Source organism: Corylus avellana, chromosome ca3, assembly GCF_901000735.1.
Source record: "Corylus avellana chromosome ca3, CavTom2PMs-1.0".
NCBI classification, from domain to species: Eukaryota; Viridiplantae; Streptophyta; class Magnoliopsida; order Fagales; family Betulaceae; genus Corylus; species Corylus avellana.
In genome coordinates this window covers 26,573,877-26,598,478 of record NC_081543.1, presented here as the reverse complement: position 1 = coordinate 26,598,478, position 24,602 = coordinate 26,573,877, and the positions used below count along the sequence as shown (strand labels likewise).

The following is a 24,602-nucleotide window of genomic DNA, read 5'->3' as shown; positions in this document are numbered from 1 at the left end:
CCCATGCTCTTAGTGTTTTGGCAATTTGTATACTAAAAAAGTAAAATAAGTACTTTTGGAGTTTTTTTACCAAACATACTAGATTTTTGTTTTGCACAACTTTTTAGGTATTAAAAGTATTTTTTTAAGCTCTCTAACATAATCTCAAACATGCTCTTTAAAAAACTCCAAAAACACTTTTTTTACTTTTCTAAAAATGGTCAAAATGCACTTTTAGCAAAAGTTTAAAAAATGAAGTTTTTGATAAAAAATTATTTTTGATTTAAAATCTCTATTTCTCAAATATAATCTTAAACATGCTTTAAGTATAAATTAATTTCAAATCTTGTGTTTGAAAAAAGTTTAGATTCCCTTATGAATTTAGAAAGTCTAAATTCCCAAGGAACCCGACAATCTATCTCATTACGCATTAGCTCTATTTACTAAAACTTTTATTTTAACTTTTCAAAACAAAAACATTACAAACAATTTAAACACAAAATATTCCAAAAAAAAAAATCACATTTTTCTCCCATCAAAATACTTTTGCAAAAAAAAAAAAAAATAAATAAGTAAAAGAAAAAGAGAAAAGGGCTCTAAAATGCATTAACAAACAAAGCCAAGACTTGTAGCAAAATCTTTGTAACTAATTACTCGTGGGTTAATACAATATAATCCTCATTCTTGTTATTTGTGTGTATAATTGCATGGGCTTCTTATTATCTTTAAAAAAAAAAAAAGAAAAAAAAAACCTCTTTGGAATTTTAGCAATATTCATTATGCTTTGCTTACTGAGATTTCTTATGTTAATGTTTCCATATAAGCATGTTTAAGCCATGCATTATCCTTTGGACCATCCTATACGCATTGTCGTTGGGCCACTCCATAAGCATTTCGTTGGGATCGGCCCGTATGAATGGTTTTCAAGCCAGCTTGTAGCCTTGTCGTTTTGGGTCGGCCCACTTACATTAAGGCCTGCCCTTTTGGATAAATCAACAATTAAGAGAATTTGTCATCTCAATTTTCAACGGAACAAAATAGTGGAAGATTTTGATTTTCTTAACATAAATTTATAATATAATTTTTGAAATTTTTGTAATTAAATAATTCATATTTTATTACTTCAATCATATTTGATCAATTATCTATTTATATGGTAAAATTTGAATAATTTCATCAAAAGTGTAATGAGAATCTTAACAATTTTACTTTAGAAACGATAGAATTTAATCAAAATATATGGTAAAATTTTATTTTGTTGCATTAAATAGTATATATAATACTCCATCATTTAAAATTTTAAATGACATGACAACATATATTATGTAACTAAGGCACCATTCTATAGGGCAGGTTTTGGCGTCCAATAAATGCTTATGATGGATGAACTCAAACTATCTATCCCCCCGTAGGTGGATACAAGCGGCCCTAATTTTTGTAGGCAAGTGGGTGGATGGTTAAATCCACTCCTCATTAGGGGCAAATACGACAATAGAGTTGAGCTAAAACTTGCCCTAATGAGGAGTGGATTTAACCATCCACCCACTTGTCTACAAAAAGTAGGGTCGCCTGTATCCACCTATGGGCGGATAGATAGTTTGACTTCATCCATCATAAGCATTTGTTGGACGCCACAAATTTATGAAAAACACCACATTTCATCAACAAAAATTAGAGTTGGACTAAAGAATAACAACAAGATGAATATAAGCAACATTACACCCCATTTTTTCACAAACCATATTGCAAAATAAAAAAAATATAAAAAAAGTTATGTGCACATATAGTGGGCATATAATATTTGCACTTGCATAGTTCCATATCCATATTCCGCTATTCTCTTGTTGATGGGACATATAGTGGAATTGATGTCCGCTTGCCTAGGCCAAAAATCCGCTCATAAGTGTTAAAGCGGGTGGATTCGAGAGGTTGCCTAATTTTTAATTGACCCATTGCCTAGTGTTACATGTAGCAACATATAAATCACTAATGACACTTAATATTAATATTAATATGTTGAAATCTTTTGTCTTTTGTTTTTTTTTTAATTACATTTCAATCCTAAAATAGTGATCAACCGGATTTATTTGTCATCCATTGGCCCATATTAATTTTAGGCTAAATTATTGGAGTGGTTTTCTTTCTTTGGACTCATGAGAACAACCCTTTAGACACAATCAACCAATCAATCAAACCATCACTAGAAATTCTTTTCAGCCCAATGAAAAATAGGACACTTGTTTGGATAAGCCGAAATGTTACATTTTGATGTACATTTGATGTTAAAAATGACAAAACCACTTAGCCATTTACCAATGGGATTTTTTTTCTTTAAAGATTTTTTTTTTTTTTTCCCGAGCAATTATCAGAACTAGTTATTTACTCTCTATATATATCTTGCTGTGGGAGTCCATAGTTCTGACTCTGGTTTTCGACGAATCCTCTGTATTCTCTGCACTTAACCATCAAAGAAGGTCAAGCCCAGCAATCAATTTCTCTCAAATTTCATGTAAATTTAGTATCTTTATGTGCATCTTTAAGTGTAACCGGGTTTATATTGTTATATTTGTTAATTGTTATTTTTTTTTTTTTGAATTTTCTTGTCCATAATTTTAGTTATCCATATATCCATATAAGGGAGTGTGGTAGTGACTTCTGTTGCTCTGTTTTCTCTTGTGGGTCTCTCTGATCTAGGGTTTTAGAGTCGTCTTTGGCGATCATTTCGGGTTTTGGCCATCTGGGTCTCGTTCACCGTTGTTGATATTTGAAGTTTTGAACCCTTTTGAGGGATTTCCCTGGAGATTAATCTTTGAACTATAGTGGTTATTGAACTTATTGTAGTAGATTATTTTAGGCTTTGGAGTTTGAATGGCTCGGTTGGTTTTGCCATGCAAAGGTTCGAGTTTGACAAGGACGGGTCTATTGGGTTTGATCTCCACTGCTCCTGTGATTACCTATTTCTCATTTCCTCATTCATGGTTGTGTGTGTGTGTGAATACTTGGAATCAATTTAGCGGCTTTCGTATGGTTGCGAACTTTATTTTGCTTTCTCAATCATTTTATTCCTTGTATTTTATGACTATAATGATTGGCACTGTGGGAATAATATGTCATTGCCAATCATTTACATGTTTAGTGATGCTATGCACATTCACACGTGTGTAGAAGAACCATTTAGCATGCAGTACTTTATGCTCTACTATATGCGTGTGTCTCTGTGTGTGCGCGCGTGTATATATATATGTTTTCTTTGGTTGGTGATATGCTTTACTATCTTCATTTTGGGGAGTGGGTTGGATATGGTGTTAATTGGGGTGTAAACTTTGAGAAAAAAAAAAAAAAAATACCATTAACTGTGAATTGGGATGTTACTTTATACTCTTTTTAAGTCTTCTGCCTGGTGAGGGTTTAGGTCATAGAATACTGAAGTTAGGGTAACTTGTGTTCGTTTTTTTGAAACTGAACTTTATGGTGTTGATTGCCTGTCTTGAATTAGTTATTTATGATTTATAGTGCTTGACAGCTAATGCAACTATGGTTTCATCTGTCTTTTTTTGCAGCTTCAGGCTAAAGGCCGTGTTAGTCTTTTGGAGAAACCAGCAAACAATATTTCTAGATATAGACGCTTTCTTAATTCAGAGGTTTGTGCACTCTCTCTTTTTCCCTCTCCCCTAATAGGATTTGTATTAGACAATGAGAAAAAATAAAAAGAAACAAGGTTTCTGATCTCTCATTATTGGTTGTTTTCAGGTTTTGTGCCAAAGGAATTGTCGAATTTCATATCTTTCGTTTTCTGTAAGTTTGAGTCAAAGCTCTTTGTGCTTTCCTGTAGTCTCCACATAAGCACGTGTGTGGGATACATATCAATCCTAGAATACCATGCGAATTTCGACGCTCATTCAGAATATGTTATAGTTTCTTATGGTCAATGTTTTTGATCATTTGCTTTCATCAACCTTATTTTAGAGGGCGAAGCAAACCAACAGGAGGCTGATTTGTTCGGTTGCCACAGAAACCTTGCAAAAGCCAATTGAAGAACCCAGAATGGATTCGCGAAAAGAAGTCTTTTTGAAGGACTATAAGATGCCTGATTACTATTTTGATACGGTACTCATATACTTCAAACAAAACTATATATATATGGGTTAGGTCTTCATAGAGTACTTCTGTAGCATATGCTTTTGTGTTTGCAAACTTAATAGAAATTATGATTTCAGGTGGATTTGAAATTTTCTTTGGGGGAAGAGAAGACAATCGTTAGTTCAAAAATATCTGTGTTCCCTAGAGTTGAAGGTAGGCTGTGACCATTCTTCCCACTTAGTACTTTATTCACAAGCAGTATTTATATCTCTGACCTGTACATAACTGGCTTTTCATGTGCAATACTTTTTTCTCACATTTTCCTATAGCAGTGGTCTAAAGTATTAGCTTTTTTTTTCTTTTTTTTTTTTTTTTTTTTTGTGTGATTTCATGCTTATGTAAAGTTTTGAAAGACTCATTGTCATTTTTATTCTTTCTCGCTCTCCTTTTTTTTTTTTTCTTGTAAAATAGGTTCTTCGTCGTCTCTGGTTTTGGACGGAGTAGATCTAAAGTTGGTCTCTATATCCGTCAATGGAAAGGAACTTAAGGTACATAACTTCTATCCTACTTTTCCAAAGTCCTTTCAATACAATGAAACAAACAGAATACTTCCTAGTTGCCCAAACTATTTGATTGAATGCATATGTTTTTTAACTTCTTACTAAAGGAAGATAAATTAATAGCCAATTAATGGTTGATGATTTACCTAAATCTTAGGACACTTGAGTTGTACCTTTCCAGTATCATAATTTCTAGTGCCTTATATTTGTTGCAGGTCTATTTCTATGTTTTTGGGGTGTGGGAGAGTGTAACTTAGTTATTTAGGGTTATCTTATTGTGACTCCTTTCTCTTCTTTTTCCCCTTTGTCTTTGTAGGAGGGTGAGTACCAGTTGGACTCACGCCATTTGACACTCCCATCACCACCGAGCGGTACATTTACTATGGAAATTGTTACCGAGATATATCCTCTCAAGAACACATCATTAGAGGTGAAGCATACCTTCTTGATATCTACAACTTGTTTGGCATATTTTCTGGATCTTTTTTGTCGATGTAATAAATTAAATTTTCTACAGGGGCTTTACAAGTCATCGGGGAATTTCTGTACACAATGTGAAGCTGAGGGTTTCCGGAAAATTACATTTTATCAAGTAGGTATCTTGGAGCGGTTATTTATTCTAGTGGTCTGTAACTTCAAAATTTTGATCAAGTTTCCATTTCATTGATGCATTCTATCTGCAAACAGGACCGCCCTGATATAATGGCAAAATACACATGCCGCGTTGAAGCTGATAAGTCATTGTACCCAGTATTGTTGTCTAATGGAAATCTCATAGAACAGGGCGAGCTGGAGGTAAATTTCACTTTTTGTTCATTGAAAAAGGCATTTATGTAGTTTGTTTATGTTTTCTTCTTTATTGTTGTTTTATGCTTTGCTGCAGGGTGGTAGACATTTTGTCCTCTGGGAGGATCCCTTCAAGAAACCTTGCTACTTGTTTGCCTTGGTTGCTGGACAGTTGGAGAGCAGAGATGATACATTTATTACCCGTTCTGGTCGGAAGGTCTCCCTAAGGATCTGGACCCCAGCACAAGACCTACCCAAGACTGCTCATGCCATGTATTCACTTAAGGCAGCAATGAAATGGGATGAGGATGTTCGTTTCTTCATATTAAACCTGATTTTTATTTTGATCTAGAAGTTATCTTGTTGACCTTGATTCTAAAGCTTACTTTACTGTCATATGCCTCTGCAAACAGGTGTTTGGTCTTGAGTATGACCTGGATCTCTTTAATATTGTGGCTGTTCCAGATTTTAACATGTAAGTTAATTTATTTTTGAACAATGTTCTATTATGATTATACATTTGGTACTTTTGATATTTTATACCGACGGACATCTTATGTTATGATACTTTTACTATTTTAGTCTCTCATATCACTTGTTTCTGAATTGATGATCAGGGGAGCCATGGAAAACAAGAGTTTGAATGTATGCTTTCTGAATCTGTTTTTTGTTCATCTTAATTAATCTCTCTCCTGGGATCTTTTCAATTCATCATTACTCCTAAATTTCTTTTTTACAGATATTCAATTCCAAGCTTGTCTTGGCATCTTCAGAAACTGCTACTGATGCAGATCATGCAGCAATCTTGGGGGTTATTGGCCATGAGGTATGTTATTGACCTATAATAAAAAGGCTTCTTTAATCTTAGTCCTTGTGAATATAAATTTAGTGACTTTTGGTTCATATCTTGTACATTGTGCAGTACTTCCACAACTGGACTGGCAACAGGTTGGCTCATATCCCATCAAAGCTCATTATTCTTTGTCAATATGCATTCTGCGGGCCTTTTTCCTGATATCTAAATATGTTTCTTCACCTGTCTGTAGAATATGCTTTGTGTGTGTTAGCTCCCGATCTTAAAATTATGTTCTTACAGCTGTCCCTTCTATACTTCTTACTGTACTCTGAAACTAGTTTTCTTCTGTCCGTGTTGGTTGGGAGCTTACATGTCAACTGTTACCATCTTCTTTTAATTTTCAAGTTGTATTCACATGTCAGTTAAGGTTTTGATATAATAATTGCAGAGTGACATGTCGTGACTGGTTCCAGCTTAGCCTAAAGGAAGGTCTCACTGTTTTCCGAGATCAGGTATAGCCTTTTTGTTCCCCATCTGCAAAGTGGTATTAGTAAACCTTGAAAACAGTATCTTTTCTTTCTTAATCTTTTATTGAGCTTATGAACTTAAATAAATCCTTCATAATTGGTAGGAATTTTCATCTGACCTGGGAAGCCGTACTGTAAAGCGGATTGCTGATGTATCAAAGCTTAGGAATTATCAGTTTCCACAGGTCGTTTTTTGGTCCACTCATGAATATATAAAATTTGTGTAACTTCTAATTGATTCCTTCGTTCTTTTTATGTTGTGATAATTTTTTAATTATTTTAAACCTGTCCAGTGTTTGTGAGAAGACCGGTATGCCTTTCTAAAATGGGTGTGCCTTTGTTGTTTAATAGAGTTTTTGGTATAACATGCTGCATTAAGTGCTAAATTTGTTTTCCTGTTTTTTTCAGGATGCTGGTCCCATGGCTCATCCTGTACGGCCACATTCATACATTAAGGTCAGAAACCATTTTTCTTTTTTTTTCTTTTTTTATTTTTTTATTTTTTATCTTCAAAGTAACTCTTTCTTATCAAGTTATCAACATAGTCTACAGCTTTCATGAATATTAAGCTTTAAAGTGATGTTTCTTTTTTCCTCCTCCTTGACAGATGGACAACTTCTACACAGGCAAGTTTCAGTTCTCTATGTAATTAAACTAGAGTATAGCTGTCTGCACATATTTTGCTTGGAAATTGTAATGTGCTTTTAACTTTGGGATATTTGGCTTTTTTGTGCATCATGTTGGATATGATACTAATTTGGGGCCTTAACCAACTTCAACATGCAGTGACGGTATGGTTTGGCAATTTTTATTTGCATGTTTTAACCCCATGTCCTAAGTATTATTGTGAGAAAATATCTAACCGTTCTTTGTTTCATTTTCCTTTTACAGGTGTATGAAAAGGTTAGACTTTTTTTCTTCAACCACTAACTGACCTTCTCTCTCTTTTCTCTGTGGATGAGAACTATTGTTAAGTTATCAATTGTTTGATCTTATGATCTAATTATCAGGGAGCTGAAGTTGTCAGGATGTACAAAACCTTACTGGGGAGTCGAGGGTTCCGAAAAGTAAGTTTGAGAATATGTCTGTGCCTAATATTGATTATGTGATAAAAAAATTTAGTTCCTTCTATAAAGCTGCTCATCTTTGGGAAGTCAGTTTAAACAATTTCTCCACATTTCAGGGCATGGATCTTTATTTCAAGAGGCATGATGCGCAAGCTGTTACCTGTGAAGATTTTTTCGCTGCCATGCGAGATGCAAATGATGTTGATTTTGCTAATTTCTTACTATGGTCTCTATCTGCCTTTTGCTTCATTTGAGTTTTCTTCTGGTAGTTTTGATGCTTAACTCTTTAATATCTAACTAAAATACAGGTACTCCCAAGCTGGGACCCCTCGTGTCAAAGTGACATCATCTTACAATGCTGAAACTCGTACTTTTTCTCTGAAGTTCAGGTATACATGCTGCCGGGATTTTTTCCTCTCTTTTTTGGTAAAGAATCACAATATTCCTCATTGGTTGGTGAATTGTTAACTAATTCTGTTTGATGGGGCTTTTTACAGTCAAGAGGTACCACCAACTCCAGGACAACCAGTGAAAGAACCCATGTTCATCCCTGTCACTGTAGGTTTGCTCGACTCAACAGGCAAGGACATCCCTCTCTCCTCTTTGTATCACAATGGAATATTGCAGTCTGTTGCAAGTAACGAGCATCCAGTATATACTACAATTCTTCGAGTGACCAAGGTCAGTTCAGGACTTTTACATTTGCTTCTTTATAATTCCCTATTTTGCATTTCGATGGACCAATTGGTGATTCTTTAGCTGTCACATGTACAGGTTATTTGTTTCATGTAGGTAATTGCTAGAATGCCATTAAGCATAAGTAGGTGTTATGTGGTTGCTTAGAGAAAGGAGAGATGCAATATTTTGTAAACATGTTAACGTCATTTATTTCATGTGCTATATTCATAATTTTTTTTTTCATATGCTATGCAAAACAATGACAATTATGTCACGTTTGTATCAATGGGAGACCATATTGCTAAGCCATTAGGTCATCTCCTTTTATTATTTTATAATTCTTCATACACATATTGACATTTGTATGCTTGTGTTTGGACTAAGCAGAAAGAAGAAGAGTTTCTGTTTTCTGATATATCTGAGAGGCCAGTTCCATCTATATTGCGGGGCTACAGTGCTCCTGTTCGTCTTGAATCTGATCTCACTGACAGCGATTTGTTTTTCCTTCTTGCTCATGATTCTGATGAGTTCAACCGGTTAGTCTTTCCAAATGCAGCAACACTTTACTATTTGGTAATTGAGCAGCTGATGAACAGTCATTTACTTGATGATTTTTGTGTTTTAGTTGGGAGGCTGGACAAGTGCTGGCACGCAAGCTGATGCTCAGCTTGGTGTCTGATTTCCAACAAAAGAAGCCATTGGTTCTGAATCCAAATTTTGTGCAAGGGCTCAGAAGCATACTTTCTGACTCAAGCTTGGATAAAGTATGATGAGACATATTTTTCCTTTATCCTTATTTTTTTTCTCCTAATACTGGGGAAGGAGGGAGGGTGAATGCAGTAATGAACTTTAATGACCTCTGATTTTTCAGGAATTTGTTGCCAAGGCAATCACTCTACCTGGTGAAGGGGAAATAATGGATATGATGGAAGTTGCAGACCCTGATGCTGTTCATGCTGTTCGTGCTTTCATCAGGAAGCAGCTTGCCTGGGAACTTAAATTGGAGTTGCTCAGCACGGTATGCAATACCTAGGAGTTGGATAAGATATAATAGATTAATACTATGTTCGTGATCTACTTTTATTTTTCTGTTGAGGAATAAAATTGTGGTGTTAATGCTTCACAGGTTGAAAAAAATAGGAGCTCAGAAGACTATGTGTTTGACCATTCTAATATGGCAAGGCGTGCTTTGAAGAACGTTGCTCTAGGTCTGTTTTGTTTTTAGTTTTATGTTTGCGAGATTGGTCTCTGGTAACCTTTTCATTTGTTGATTCTATGCGTGTTTTGTATTATCTATAGCATATCTTGCATTACTTGAAGATTCCAAGTATACCGAGCTTGCACTGCATGAGTACAGAACTGCCACAAATATGACTGAGCAATTTGCAGCTTTGGCGGCCATAGTCCAGAACCCTGGTGAAACTCGTGATTATGTTCTGGCTGACTTCTATAGCAAGTGGCAGCATGATTTTTTGGTAATACATCTGCTCAATTGCTCTTAAGTTGCTAGAATGATGTTTGTGAGTTCTCACCTCTCTGTCCGTCTTTCGCCCTTCAGGGAGGGGATGTATGGTAGGTATCCTGGACAGGTTTTTCCCCAGTACAATTAGGATCTTCCTGGTATATTTGACTAGTTGTAATGCATAGTTCAGCACTTCAAGCGTGTCTGCATGGGAATGATACTTTTTTTTTTAAAAAAAAATGGACGCCCTTGATGGATCTTGATTATGTTGTGTTTGGAAGCATCTTTGTGGAAGAAAGATTTTTAAGTAATTATGTTAACAATTCCAAAGTTTTGCCTTCCATGATGGTCACTAGATATTGATAGATGAAAACATGCTTAACATGTACATATTGCTATTGGAACCTTTAGAGTAATCATTCTGTTCTGATATGAATTTATTCTGTTGTCTGAAGTGTTTCTGGATTTTGAAGAATTGTTGCCATCTCCGATTTATGAGGGGAAAAGCTTCTTTGTGTTCTTCTATTATAATCGTGTATTTCCGAATCTCATATTCTTCTTTTCTTCAGGTTGTGAATAAATGGTTTGCCCTTCAAGCCATGTCTGACATTCCTGGCAATGTTAAGAATGTTACGAGCCTTTTAAACCATCCTGCATTTGACCTGCGTAATCCAAACAAGGTATATTCACTCATCGGAGGTTTTTGTGGGTCTCCCGTAAATTTCCATGCAAAGGATGGATCAGGCTACAAGTTCTTGGGAGAAATTGTGCTGCAGCTAGACAAGATAAATCCTCAGGTGCATTTAGATTTGGTTTTCACCACAATTTATTTATCTCAGTATCGAATTCTTTTCTAATCTTACATTTTGTCCGTTTCATGAATTGCAGGTGGCATCCCGCATGGTGTCGGCCTTCTCTAGGTGGAGGCGTTATGATGAAACCCGGCAAAACCTTGCCAAGGTAACAAACTGTGGCTATTGTTGCTACTAATCATGCTTCTTAATTTCTACATTTCTTTGTTGTCCATGATATCTTTCCTAAATATTGTTCTGTTCTTGTTTCAAAGTCTCTGGTATCACCTCGCCAACTTATATAATCTCTTTGTCAAATCATTTTTCAAACAAAAAACCAAAAAATACCCTCAAAAAAGTATTAACAAATGGAGGAGGCGTTGGCTACGTAGCCGTAGCGACTAAATTACCAAATTAGCTCTTTAATTTGAAATATCTTGTTAAAAATGGATTTGTGTGTTGCAGGCACAGCTGGAGAGGATCATGTCCACCAATGGACTGTCGGAGAATGTATTTGAGATTGCCTCAAAAAGCTTGGCTGCTTAGCTGTGTTTGGGTGAAAAAGTGCCAAGAATGTGTTGCCATCGCTAGTGGTGTATGAAAAATAATATTTTCTGTCACGTTTTGGTGTACCTCCATAAAAAACTGTCTTTTTTTGGCAGTAGGAACGCTTCCTCAATGTCAAAATGTCTACATATGAAGTGTGTTTTTGGAACATCTGATCAATTATGAAGTGTTTTTTTCATGTGAAATGACTTTGTACTCTCACTTATCCACACCAATTTTTTGTCACCTCAAAAATTGAAAAGACAAAAATACCATTCCAATATAACTAACGGGATATTATATAGTTCAAATGAACTGGTGAAGATTTTGTTCTACGGAGAAGTTGGAGTGTGTGTAGCATTACTCTTCTTGTTTACCCCACAATACTTGGACGGAACCCTGATAAAGCCAACTAGTTCTTCGAAGCTTTAAAACCCCATCGAGAAGCACTGTTTCAACCTTCACGCAATACTATCTTCTCTCTTTAGAGCTATTATTTATGGACAAAGTTTTCTTTCAAATTAGGTTGAAAATTTTTTATTTAACTAAGTTTATTAAATTGATATATGTTCTTAGATATCGAGCTACTTTATTTCATTTGATTACTCATCCTTATTCAAAAGCGTTGTTTTTGGGGTCGGGATCATTCTTCTCCACACAATATACCAGCTATTATTTATGGATAGAGTTTTGATCTAAACTCGGTTGAATAATTTTTTTTCAACCTATCAATTAAATTGATATTTATCTTTAGAGCATGTGTTTAATAGGAGTAATGATATTAGGATTTAGGAGGGTAGAGTCTTCCTAAAGTCTTTCAAAATGTGGTCTTTTAAAATTACCATTGAATTTGAGATGATCATTATTGAATTTTAATCTATTGGTGATTTTAAAAGCCACATTATATTTGATGTAAGGACATGTATGAGTTTAATAGAATGAATTGGTTGAATTTTTTTTCAATTTAATTTGGAGAAAAACTTTTAAACAATATAATTATATGATCCGTCACATATATTCATGAGACATGATTGGCAGCACGCCCACGCACGACAGTGCAAAAATTATTTTTTTTTGTTAAAAAATTTTTTTTTGCACGCGGCGTGCCATATATTACATTACCCATATATTCATCGGCCAATTGTGAGTCCCACTCTTTTGGTAGATTTGCCACGTGGACTCCATTGCTTGCGTGTGGTAGTTTTTTGTTAGGCCGACAACGGACAGATTTTGTTGCAGGTAGCCAACCATAAATTGTGTAAAGCCTAACACATCATGACCATTAAGCAACTCATGCTATTTGCTAGAACACTTTTTAATTTTTATTTTTTATTTTTAAATAAAAAACATTATCACATAACCTAAAACTCAAAATATTCAAAATTGTTTTTATTTTTATGTTATATTATAACATTTTTTTAAAACAAAAACAAAAAACACCGTTAAAACATGTCAACAAATATAATGTACCCTATATGTTTAGGTTACTCTAAAGTCAAAACTCTCTAGCCTAAATTAGGCCCAAGTGATTTCCTACTCACTAATGGATAATAACAAAATGATTTTTGAACTTTGTTTAAGGGTCTGTTTGGGTGTGCGTTTGAGGGGTCTAAAAGTGCGTTTAAAACTCAAAAAGTTCGTTCGAAAAAAAGAGTACCCGTTTGGTAAAAAAAATTGAAAGCGCTTCTAAGGATCAAAAAAGCTAAAAAAAATGGTCAAAACGCACATTTGGCGAAAGCTTAAAAATAAAGCTTTTACCAAAAAATATTTTTCAAACACAATTCCAAATACGCTCTAAGTTACTTATTGTAAAAACATAACCTAAATTTTTCATTGGAAAACCCTACCAAAGCAGAGCATAAACGAAGGAGATAAAGGTTGAGCCTAATTTTTAGACCAATATAATCGGTCCCTCCCTATAATTTGGCAATAAAAAAAAATAATAATAATAAAAAAAAAAATTGGGTCTCAGAAGTAACCTTGTCTAATGCTTTTCATCTTTTGGTTGTGGAAAGGTGAAGCAAAAGGGGAAAAAGGAATAAATAATAGAGGTTTGAAACTTGACCCAAGTCTTTTATATTTGAGATATCTCACTTATGTGTTGATTGGTACTATGTTTGCAATGATGAAAGGGTTTTGCTTAATTAGTTATTTACCATTTGACCCTAATTGAAAAGTTTTATCCATTCATGGCCTCAAAAGTCTTCTACCTAATGCACTAGATTGTCCAAAAGTCAAGCAAAAAGGAAGACAACCCACTTTGATTTGAAGCTACCACAGTAGCTGTTTCCCTTGCCTTCCAGCTTTCTGTTGGCAATGGAACACAGAATTAATGCGAGCATGGAATAAATGAAACATCCCCCATCAAGAGATAGAAGTTAGCCACCCTCTACAACTCTTAGGGACAAAAAGGAAAAGTCTATGCATGCATAGGACAGGTAATTTTTGGGACGATGTGCAAATTTAGAACGAACCTAATACAAAATTAGTGGGTCATGAATGTTGAGTCTGATCCGTTTAATTAAATAAGTTGAGTTATCGTTAATGAATATGATTTTATACTTATGTCTCGACATAACCTAAGTGTGTACTTACGTGTATACTCAATAAAAACTTTCAATTGAAGTCCCCCAACATCGATTCACATTAGTATAAAAGTGGTTTATTTCGATTGGCCATAAGGAAAAGAAAAGTGAAATTCTACCTTAAAATCACCAAGGAAAAGAAATCAATACTCATGGCTGATGAAATCCCACTTTTTCCTCTCATTTGAAGGTAAAAGGAAGGGAAAATGTGCAGGACAATGTGAAATTAAACAAAGTTTTTTCACTTTCTCTTGACCAATAAGCTAAAAAATAGGTGCAATAATTGGGAAATGACAATTGCGGTTAGGAGGCCTCCATCAAAATTTCCACAGATCGGGTCAAAAGCAATATCTGGGGCCCCAATCCATGGCCTTGATTGCCACAATTCAAATCCGGAGTCTTTTGTTGAGATGTCCTTAAACCTTGTTGTGTTCTATCCAACTTTTGGCAATTTGTGGGCACTAAACCCTAATTTCTTTTACAAATTGAACCCCAATCCTTCTAAAAATGAACAATTTTCTTTCTTTCTTTTTTTTTTTTTTTTTTTGTATGAAGAAATTTTTTCAAATTCAGTCTATTAAATTGACACGTGTCCTTAAAACACATGTACTATTAAAAATACATGTGAGGACCACATTCTCGAAGAAGGATCCCGAGAATTAGGGTAAAATTGTCCAAAAAAAAGAAAGAAAGTGAAATGACAATTTTACCCTTATAAAATAAGGGACCAGCTCCTCTCCATTTCATTTGAAGGATTCGATTCCAACATTCTCTTAGGACACATCAATTTAATAGGCTAGGCTTGCGGATTTTTGTAACACTTGAGTCTCACGTTGAAAAGGTGAGTAATAGTCCTTTAGATTGATAGCGTAGATGTAACTATCTCTTTTCTTTCTTTTTTTGGTCGTTACAAATTTCTTTGGGTTGTTGTTACACTAAAGGCAAGTTTGAGTTTGCATTTGAAAGATCTAAACGTGCGTTTAACATTCAAAAAGTTTATTTGAAGAAAAAAGTATATGTTTAGTAAAAAAAAAATTAAAAAAGCTTTTGAAGGTCTAAAAAGCCTAAAAATGATCAAAACGCACTTTTTGACTTAAAAGTTATATTTTTCAAATATAATCTCAAACATGCTCCGAATATAACATCTACTAATGGCATACAGGTTATCTTGCTTCTACTTTGATACATACACTTCAATCATTTTCCATCCCTCTGTCTCCAAATCAAATTCCCTTTTTCCATCCACAAGAACCTTGTGATGTTCTTGGTAGGCCATGACCACATTAAACTACCCTAAAAGTCTAGGGTTTATTGTGTTTGTGAAAAAATATCTAGCTGTGGGGGGGTGGACCCAAGACCCAATTACATGTTGATTAGGCTTTTCATACAAAATCACACATCTTTTGGCTGAATTTATAAAAGCACCATAAAGTAAAATCATGTGAATCATAATATGCAAAAGACCCAAAAGGCTCTTTTTCCTCCAAGTGTGAAACCCAAAAAGGAATAAAAAATAAAAAGAAAAAGGAAGATTTTTACAGGCTCTTTTTTTCTCTTGTGAAAGTGAAAGAGATAGAGAGAGGGCTTTGGGTCATCAATCTCAGAGAGATGGAGCAACCGTGCAAGTAATATACATAGATATATTTATATATAAAATAAATAAATATTTATTTATTTATTTATTTTATTTAAAAGTGGTGGCCGGTAAAGGGGGAGAATTTTGGAGGGGTGTGGGGGGCCCACTCCGACGCAGTGGAAGGTGATGGGCACGAAAGCCATCAAGAAGCCGATGCGCACACGTGCACACACATTCGACAAAACAGAAAAAGGCTTCCTCGGTAAAACAATTTATTCAAAGCGTTTGCAGGACCAAACTACCCTCGACAACATGCCACTATTACATCTCACACCTTTTGTTAATAAATATTATAGGCACAACAAATAAAAATGTTAAGAGTATCAAGTCTTTTTATTAAAAAAATAATCGTACACACCTTATGTAATGGTTTTAAAAAATCATTACCAAATGAAGCCTAACTTCCTTATACATCTAAATATGGCTTTTTATAGTTTTGATGAGAGTGTGAATGAAAAGTATATTAAGATTGAGAATTAAATTAATATATAAAAAATAAAATTAGTACCTATTTAATGTTAAGAAAAGTTAAACAAAATAAAATACTCAAAATAATTATTTCATAATATATTTTATTTTTTTTAACTCAATTGCCTATCAAAATAGAACTCGATTTTTTTTTTTTTAATAATTGAATATGTATTAAATTTTGCATAAATTTTCTTTTGATGCGTAACATCAAATGACCAATCAGAAACTCATGATCATATTTGTCTCAATTTTATTGTGAATTCTGATTTTGACAATATTTATAACTGAAAATGCTATTAACTTCTTATGACTATGTTTTTGATAGGAATAAGGGTAATCAATATGATAACATTTAGTAGTGTGTCAATCTCCAACTACTTTTTTTGTTTTTTTTAGTTGGAAGCATTGATAGATTCAAAAAGAGTGTAATCGTTTATCATGTACGTGAGAATTACACGTTCTACTTAAAATATATGAAAAAATTACATATTTTATATACGTCAGCTTAATAGACTGAATTAAAAGAAACGTGTACAAACCACAATGCAAAAACTTTACTAACAAAACATAATTTTTTTTATTTAAAAAAAAAAAAAAAATTTGTATATGCACACACATTTAATGTAGAAGAAAGAAAATGCAATTTTTTTTTTTTTTCATAATTAGACGGAGAGGGGTAATTATGTAATTCGTTAATGCTTAATACAAAAATAATTAATATTAATAAGCCCCTATCACCTTCAAGTCTTCGATAATCACATGTAGGAACCAAGTCATTGCCGTGTTTGACCTCACAAGCGTTACTTGGACAATATATGCACTCACATTTTTCATATTTTATTTTCATTTTCATTTCGTTTTCACGTTCATCTTTTTTTAATCTCTTACAAATCCTAAGTTCCAAGATTTTCTCGGGAAAATTTTGCCGAGAAAATCCGAGTTGTGAATGAAAAGCAACGACTTCCAGGTGAAAGCATCGGTTTTTTTTTCGGATTTAGAGAAGCGGAGATGAGAGGTGCGAATGGAGATTCGAGAGCTTTGAACAACGCTTTGGAGACTATAAGCGCTGCTGCTACTGCGATCGCGTCGGCTGAGAATCGTGCTCCACAAGCCACAGTTCAGGTATGATTTTTTTCTTCAGATATTTATTTTTTATTTTTTCTCAATTCGAATTGCGTTAATTTGATTGTTTTAATTGAAATGATTTGAGAATTAAGTGTTACTTGTTTATAGTTTTAGTGATGAGATGTGAGATCTGTTTTGATTTTGCTTTCTTGGTTAATTAATTCTCGCCTTTTTTTTTTCTTTTTTTTTTTTTAATGGTTAAGTAATGATTTTTTTTTTTTTTCGATGAGATTTCAGTTTGATAATGAATTGAATCACGCACGGTTTGATATATATAAATAGTTTTTTGAAATTTGTTGCTTTCTTTGATAAAAAATTTACGCCAATTTTTGCTATAAAAAGCAATGCAAGTAGACGGTGTTTTGAAATTCTTCTGTGTAGTCTTTCTTACAAGGTTGACTTTTTGATGAGGAAGTATGTAGCTTTGGTTTGGGGAAGATGAGTTTACAAAGCTTGAGAGGTAGTTTTGGTGCTTTGGCACTTTAGGAATTCATGGCTTTGTGATGGTTTGGGTTTGTGTTAGAATATATTTCTGAGCTTCTGAGTGTGTAAGAGTTATTGTTGAAGTTTGTGAAAAAATACAGGAATTTCTTTCCTTACTGATGTCAATTATTCTGAGCCTTTCCTTGCTGATGTTAAGTAGAAGAGAAAAGTGTGCTGAGTGCATGAAATGTATCTCTGTAGAGGCAGAGTCACCATGATGGAGGTTGAAGTACAGAGACAAGTTTTGAATTGTACATGGGAAAGCCCTGAATTTGGTTTGAGTTGCACTTCATTCTAGAGGATGTATGTATCATGGGATGAGGGATGTGCATGGGAGAATCAGAAATAGTGGCTCTTCATATATATATATATATTGTAGATCAGATCTGTGGAGTGATAGGCTATAGCTGATGGGATAAATTTTCTCTAGGTTTTGTACGTCCGGGAATTTTGGGTGCCGCCTTAATAAGGAAGGCGATTGTGCTATTCATGGATTGGAGTACACTTGCAATTGAAATTCAAGTTTGTAGGTCAGACATTTCATCTTTTTTTTTTGGGGGTGGTTTTTTTTTTTTTTTTTTTTGTTATTTGCAGGACAAACTTCCTGTAGTGGGGACGACTTCCTTCATGCATGCATAAGATCTGATGTTGATATGAAGAGTACACTTTTGTGCTTAAATGTTAGAAAACCCTACCAACAAGTTCAGACTCTAACACAAAATTGATTGTATCTAACAAGAAGCCATTTAGATGACTGATGAGATTGAGCTTTTCTGTTTGCTTTTATGGTCTCTGTGGCTTTAAAGGATACAGGGGAAATTTTCAAAGTGATGATTTCTCTTTCAGTGCTGGATAATACCAGAGGATAACATGTTTTCCCATGATATACTTTCCATTATTTACTCTATGTTTACTCCTTCAAGTCACCCATGATTCTTCAAGCAATATAAATGACATGAGATGTCTTGTTTTAATTTCATGGTTCAGAGATAAACTAAGGATTTTATTGGCATGTTCCTGTTGGATGGCTTAGTTTATATGTTGTGAAGACTGAAATTTAATTAAAATCTGACATCATTTCAGTTGATACAGAGGGATTCTGGTATTAATTTTCTGTACTGAAACTTTTTTTTTTTTTTCTAATAATCTTTGGTTACATGCAGAAGAGAAGATGGGGTAGCTGCTGGAGCGTATATTGGTGTTTTGGATCTCTCAAACAGAGAAAGCGAATTGGGCCTGCTGTCCTTGTTCCTGAAACAACACCCCCTGGAACTAATGTTTCTGCATCTGAAAATCCAACCCAAGTATCTGCAGTATTACTTCCCTTTGTTGCACCTCCCTCCTCACCTGCATCTTTCCTTCAATCAGAACCTCCTTCTGCTATGCAATCCCCAGCGGGTTTATTGTCCCTCACCTCTATTTCCGCCAGTATGTACTCCCCAGGGCCTGCCTCAATTTTTGCGATAGGCCCTTATGCGCACGAAACCCAGCTAGTCTCACCGCCTGTTTTCTCAACTTTCACCACCGAACCATCGACTGCTCCTTTCACTCCACCTGCCGAGTCTGTTCACTTGACTACACCTTCCTCACCTGAGGTGCCATTTGCTGAGCTGCTTGACCCCAACCACCGGAATGGTGAAGCTGCTCAGAAATTCCCATTCTCCCACTATGAATTCCAGTCTTATCAACTTCACCCTGGGAGCCCAGTTGGTCAGCTAATATCCCCAAGCTCTGGCATCTCAGGTTCAGGCACCTCATCTCCTTTCCCTGACCATGAATTTGCTGCTGGTGGTCACCACTTCCTTGAGTTTCGAACAGGTGACCCTCCCAAGCTCTTGAACCTTTATAAGCTGTCCCCCCGCGAATATCGATCGCGTCAAGGTTCTGGTTCATTGACACCAGATGCTGTGAAGCCCACGACTCGTGATTGTTTTATTCTCAATGGTCAGATGTACGAAGTTGGATTACATTCACATCCAGACAATGGAAGGCAGTCTGGAAGGCGGGATGACGAGATTGCTGTCAACCGTAGAGTCTCGTTTGAGATAACTGCTGAAGATGTAAGATGTGTTGAAAAGAAGCCATTGCCATTGGCTGAAGCCGTATCAGTGTCACTAAAAGATGCTGCAACTGCTGAAATTCAAAATCCCACAAAAGTCATGGATTGTAATGAGTGCCGTGTTGGCGAAACATCCAGTGATGCACCGGAGAAAGCTCCAGAGGATAGGGAGGAGGCAGAGCGCCATCAGAAGCATCGGTCCATCACTCTTGGTTCGGCTAAAGAATTCAATTTTGACAATACAGATGGAGGAGACTCTTGTAACTGGTGGGCAAATGAGAAGGTTCTTGGGAAGGAGAGTGGGCCGACCAAGAATTGGTCTTTCTTCCCTATGATACAGCCAGGTGTCAGCTAGCTAGTATACCATCTCACTTGATGCCTCCAGTATCATGGAGAATCGCAGGAATTTGCAGCAACCCAACCCCAGAATGCTGAATCTAATCGTAGAGAAAGTTATAGGTTTAATTGGAAGGTCTATTACATGACTGACACAGGTATGGAGGTTTTTTTGGAATCCCTGGCATAAAGATGGCAGACAAAAATTCAGAGCTGCCTTTAGATGTCTATGCCATTTACCCTTTTTCATATGTAATATAAATGACAACAGAACAGTGATAGAGTAATAGCATAATACATAAACAGTGCTGTTAATGATGAAATTTGATTTCTTATACGAAATCTACTACGAAGTTTCTGTTTTTCGCACACCTTTAGGGCTAGACATGGCATTAAGCTGAAATCCATTCATTCAATGATGTAGACCTTCTTGAATGTGATTTAGGTGGGTCACGGCATGGTTCTGGTTCTTTGACCCTCAGATGATGGAAGACCCAAATCTCATTGGGTGCAATGAGACTGTCCCTTATATGCAATAGGGTATTTAAGTCTCTCTTTACTTGGATATTTGCTTGATCGTTCGAACATCGGACACCTGTCCGAGTAAGATAGGGTTCGAGTGTACTTTCCGATTACCAACTCATTCATTGCACCCGATTTCATGTTGAGGTATCACTCATTGTTCATGTTTTTGGATTGAGATCTCAATTTTTTTTTCTAAACTAGTTTGGAAGAATTTTTTTTCAAACATATTTTAATAAGTGCCAAGGGTCTTCTCTGAAATTAGAAGATCTTGGCCTTCATGTCATTTAAAGGTCCAAAATAAGTCATGCGGTTAAAACTCACTTCCCTCTCAAAACCCACTTGTTTTTAGGATACCAAGAAATTCCCTCTCAAAACCCACTTTTTCCTCGCGTCTCAAAAAAAATCTCAGCTTTACCCTTCTTCTTTTGCAGAAAACCTAAAGAAAAAATGAAGCTACTGCTGAGTCTGGGCCAAAGCAGGTCACTTTTAGTTGAAGCTTTTTCTCAAGTAACTTGGAATATCATCCTAAAGCTCAATATTATGTCACTTTCACATTATAACACAATAATTAAGTTTGAGTACAACCATTTTAGTATACAAATGAGCAAAAGACAATTTAAATGTTGTATCTAACATTCTCATAATATCTAACAAAAACCGAAACACCTAGTCCCAAAACAAATCTTCCTTTTTTCCTCAAACCAACGCCCTTAAAGAACTTTTTTTTTTTTTCTCAGAAATTCTTCTACAGATACTTTGGCAATCTCCACGTACAAGAGGAAGAAGTTGATTTTCTCCAGATATTCTACTTTTTTCAGAACAGGTACATAATCAATGTCAATCCTCCCCGAAAGAAAAGAAGCCTTAGATGCAGAGGAAGAAGCTAGATGTGAGGAAGAAGAGGTAGAGGAAGAAGAAGGGTAAAGCTGGGATTTTCTTTCGGACATGAGGAAGAAGTAGGTTTTGGGAGGAAATTTCTTGGTATCCTAAAAACAAGTGGGTTTTGGAAGGGAAGTGGGTTTTAACCACTTAGCTTATTTTGGATCTTTAAATGACATGGAAGGCCAAGATATTCTAGGAATTCTAGGGGATCCAAATTTCATCTTTGACATGTTTTATTTAATATTCTTAACAGTCACTTATTGTTATTCTACTAATCTAAGAACTCAAACATTAATTTTTTAAAAATCCAAACATATTATATGACATTTGACACTTATTAGAATAGGTTGAAGGATTTGGAGGAAATTTATGCCCTTTTAGTTTTCAACATACCAAACTCATTTGCTTCGGTGACACACAAACATATGCATTTATTTAGACCGTTAAATGTAATAGATAGACTTCAATTTTAAAACATGAAATTCTCATATTTAAAAAAATTTGAGAGGAACCGATCTTGGTGTTTTTGCAAACTCATTCCACCCTATTAAGTCTATTGATGTTGAGGCATGACTCATTGCTCACATGTGAAAAAGAGGTTGGAGCTCAGCTCAATTAATTGCATAAACAACTCATATCATGCTAAAGAAACAATGAAGTTGACAAAATCAAAGTGAACAGATTCTTGTAGGGTTGTTGTAATGGTTGAACCATAAAAACCCTGGTTTCCTCAATGTGCCAAATTAGATGGTCAATCTTGGAGGGCTACAATTTAATAACATTAATAATATTATTATATAATGCAAGCCAAAAATGAAAAATCCACGCCCTTTTGTTGACCAAAACCCTAACTCTTTTGATCTTCTAGAAACCAGTGCCCCAAGGCCAACTGGCCAACCAACCACCTTCTTCTCCTTTATATATTCTCCTTTACCATAATTCATCTCCAAGTTCATCAAATTGTAGCAGAATATGCCACCATTTGCAGGCCTGGATTCGAACCCGGCTCCGACCCGGACCAAACGGGACTCTAACATCGTGACCGTCGATGTGGGTGGCCAGATTTTTCAGACCACCCAGCAAACGTTAACCCTAGGCGGCCCCAAATCGTTGTTCTCGAGGGTTTCAGAGTCGCCGTTCATCGACCGAGACCCGGAGCTGTTCTCAATCCTCCTTTCGCTTCTCCGAACCGGTAATCTTCCGTCGAGGGCCAAGGCTTTCGACCTCCAGGATTTAATCGATGAGGCGCAGTTCTACGGCGTCGAGCCCCTTTTGGTGAACTCGCTCTCGAACCCGGCCCAGTTCGACGCGTTCAACCTCGAGAAGTCGCTGGTTCTGCCGCTTAACGGCCGGGACTCGCCGTCGGCGATCGCGACGACGCCGTTCGGGTCCGTCCACGTGGCTCACGGTAGCAAGATCACCTCGTTTGACTGGTCGATGAGGAGGAAATCCACGGTCTTGACAGGGTTCACGGCGGTGGATTCCCTGCTGGCGATATCGCCGTCGCTGGCGGCAGCCGGAGCCACCGACTTCTCCGGGCTCCAGATTCTCGACCTCGAAAAGGGGTTCGTGAGGGAGAGCTTGAATTGGGAGAATGTGACCCGGTCGGGCTCGACGGTTCAAGGAATCGGGTCGTCGCCGGAGTTTTTGTTCGCGAGCTTCGAATCGGGTCGGAGGAATTCGAATTCGATTATGGTTTACGATTTGCAGAGCTTGAGGCCGGCGACTGAGATTGGCCACTGCGAGATTTACGGTGCCGATATCGACTCGGCGATACCGGCGACGAAACTGAATTGGGTTTCCGGTTACGGTTTGTTAATGGCTTCTGGGTCTCACAGTGGGCCTTCAGGAGTATTTGGTAACATCAAGTTCTGGGATATAAGGTCTGGAAATGTGGTATGGGAGATTAAGGAGAAAGTAGATTGCTTTTCGGATGTCTCGGTTTCGGACGATTTATCGGGGATTTTCAAGGTCGGTGTGAACTCCGGCGAGGTGTTCTTCGCCGATTTGCGCAATATGGGTGCTGAGAATTCGTGGGTTTGTCTTGGGGATGGGAGGAAAGTAGTGAATGGGAAGAAGGAAGGCGTTGGGTGCAAGATTGAGAGCCATGGGAATCAAGTGTTTTGCAGTAAGGGAGGGGATATAGAGCTGTGGACAGAGGTGATGATGGGGAATTCAAAGAAGAGGGAAGATGGGTTGGAGGAGAGGGTGTTTAGGAAGAATTTGATGGGGAGAGTGAAGGATATGGGAGGCTCCAAGATCACCAACTTGGCTTTTGGGGGGAACAAGATGTTTGTGAGTAGGAAGGATCAGCAGAATGTGGAGGTTTGGCAGAGTTCTGTGAGGGGATATTGATTCAAATTGATTAGAATCTTTCTTTCTTGTTTTTGTAAATTGCTTCATAGTTTGATTCATTGGCAAATGGCAAGTGATCCTGTAATTTGTGGAGGCTATAATTGTTGATAAATGGTTATTTCATTGACACGACTTACGAATATGATATTAATTTAACATGAAACTAAAGAGTTAGGGTTAAAAAGTTTAATACATTTAATTAAATGGGTTGGGCTATGGTTGACTTATATAACGATCTGAACTTGACCCGCGACATAATGGTTAGTAATTTTTGAAATGATCCATGAATTCAATACAAAATTAAAATGTTAAGGATTGATGAGTTTAACCCGTTTAATTAAATTTATTAGATTATAGTTGGTCTATATAATTTTATACTCACGTTTTGACACAATTCGAACACGAATTGCCTCTACTTTTTTCTAATCAACAATGATAAAGAGCTGGTGAATCTTGTTGGTACAATATAGTTGATCTATATAATTTTTTTTTTTTTTGAAAAATTGAGTATTCTCATTAATAAGATGATAGGAAATGGAACATCAAGGCTCCCCTAACAATCACAAGATAGAGCTAATTGCTCCATCAAAACGATATCCCTAATACAATTTGGAGTTGTAGAACTCCATATTCTATCATTGACATCTGTTAAAGCCGCTTTCGCCAGTTTGTGTGCCGCCTCATTTGCTTCTCGAAATACAAAACCGCATCTCCATCTTGGAAAAGATAATAGAATGCGCTTTGTGTCATCTATTAAGTGTCCGAATCTAGTCCATGTACTCGTGTGAGAATTTACCACCTCCACAATTTGTTTCGCATCTCCTTCCAACCATAGATTTTGCAATCCCAGCTCTCTCCCTAGGCAGGCTGCAA

At 36.1% G+C, this 24,602-nt stretch overlaps 3 protein-coding genes across 3 annotated transcripts; all 3 read left to right on the top strand.

Annotated features, from left to right (window-relative positions):
* Positions 1–2,656: 2,656 nt before the first annotated feature.
* LOC132173593 (puromycin-sensitive aminopeptidase) lies at positions 2,657–11,478 on the top strand. Its single transcript, XM_059585122.1, has 32 exons — positions 2,657–2,925; positions 3,540–3,620; positions 3,730–3,774; positions 3,946–4,086; positions 4,197–4,272; positions 4,531–4,607; positions 4,936–5,049; positions 5,137–5,211; positions 5,307–5,414; positions 5,503–5,715; positions 5,819–5,880; positions 6,023–6,050; positions 6,145–6,231; positions 6,328–6,353; positions 6,650–6,713; positions 6,833–6,913; positions 7,137–7,184; positions 7,336–7,354; positions 7,515–7,519; positions 7,620–7,631; positions 7,739–7,795; positions 7,912–8,021; positions 8,104–8,184; positions 8,293–8,476; positions 8,861–9,009; positions 9,099–9,237; positions 9,345–9,491; positions 9,600–9,681; positions 9,773–9,948; positions 10,505–10,732; positions 10,824–10,895; positions 11,192–11,478. The coding sequence occupies exons 1-32, from the start codon at positions 2,848–2,850 to the stop codon at positions 11,270–11,272; spliced, it is 2,946 nt and encodes a 981-aa protein (XP_059441105.1). The 5' UTR covers positions 2,657–2,847; the 3' UTR covers positions 11,273–11,478.
* A 5,269-nt stretch (positions 11,479–16,747) lies between these two features.
* On the top strand, positions 16,748–20,330 carry LOC132174761 (uncharacterized). The gene is made up of 2 exons (XM_059586427.1): positions 16,748–17,086; positions 18,736–20,330. The coding sequence occupies exons 1-2, from the start codon at positions 16,973–16,975 to the stop codon at positions 19,984–19,986; spliced, it is 1,365 nt and encodes a 454-aa protein (XP_059442410.1). The 5' UTR covers positions 16,748–16,972; the 3' UTR covers positions 19,987–20,330.
* Positions 20,331–22,233: 1,903 nt separating this feature from the next.
* Positions 22,234–23,852, top strand: LOC132174759 (BTB/POZ domain-containing protein At5g41330). The gene has a single exon (XM_059586426.1). It carries the CDS (start codon positions 22,347–22,349, stop codon positions 23,727–23,729), a length of 1,383 nt encoding a protein of 460 aa, XP_059442409.1. The 5' UTR covers positions 22,234–22,346; the 3' UTR covers positions 23,730–23,852.
* The last annotated feature ends 750 nt before the right edge of the window (positions 23,853–24,602 follow it).

Bases quoted from the DNA above. Each gene is read 5' to 3' on its own strand.
- LOC132173593 (XM_059585122.1), top strand. From the start codon at position 2,848: ATGGCTCGGTTGGTTTTGCCATGCAAAGGTTCGAGTTTGACAAGGACG. The intron at 5,415-5,502 runs GTAAATTTCACT...GCTTTGCTGCAG, and splicing joins TAGAACAGGGCGAGCTGGAG to GGTGGTAGACATTTTGTCCT. The intron at 9,682-9,772 runs GTCTGTTTTGTT...TATTATCTATAG, and splicing joins TTTGAAGAACGTTGCTCTAG to CATATCTTGCATTACTTGAA.
- LOC132174761 (XM_059586427.1), top strand. From the start codon at position 16,973: ATGAGAGGTGCGAATGGAGATTCGAGAGCTTTGAACAACGCTTTGGAG. The intron at 17,087-18,735 runs GTATGATTTTTT...GGTTACATGCAG, and splicing joins CTCCACAAGCCACAGTTCAG to AAGAGAAGATGGGGTAGCTG.
- LOC132174759 (XM_059586426.1), top strand. From the start codon at position 22,347: ATGCCACCATTTGCAGGCCTGGATTCGAACCCGGCTCCGACCCGGACC.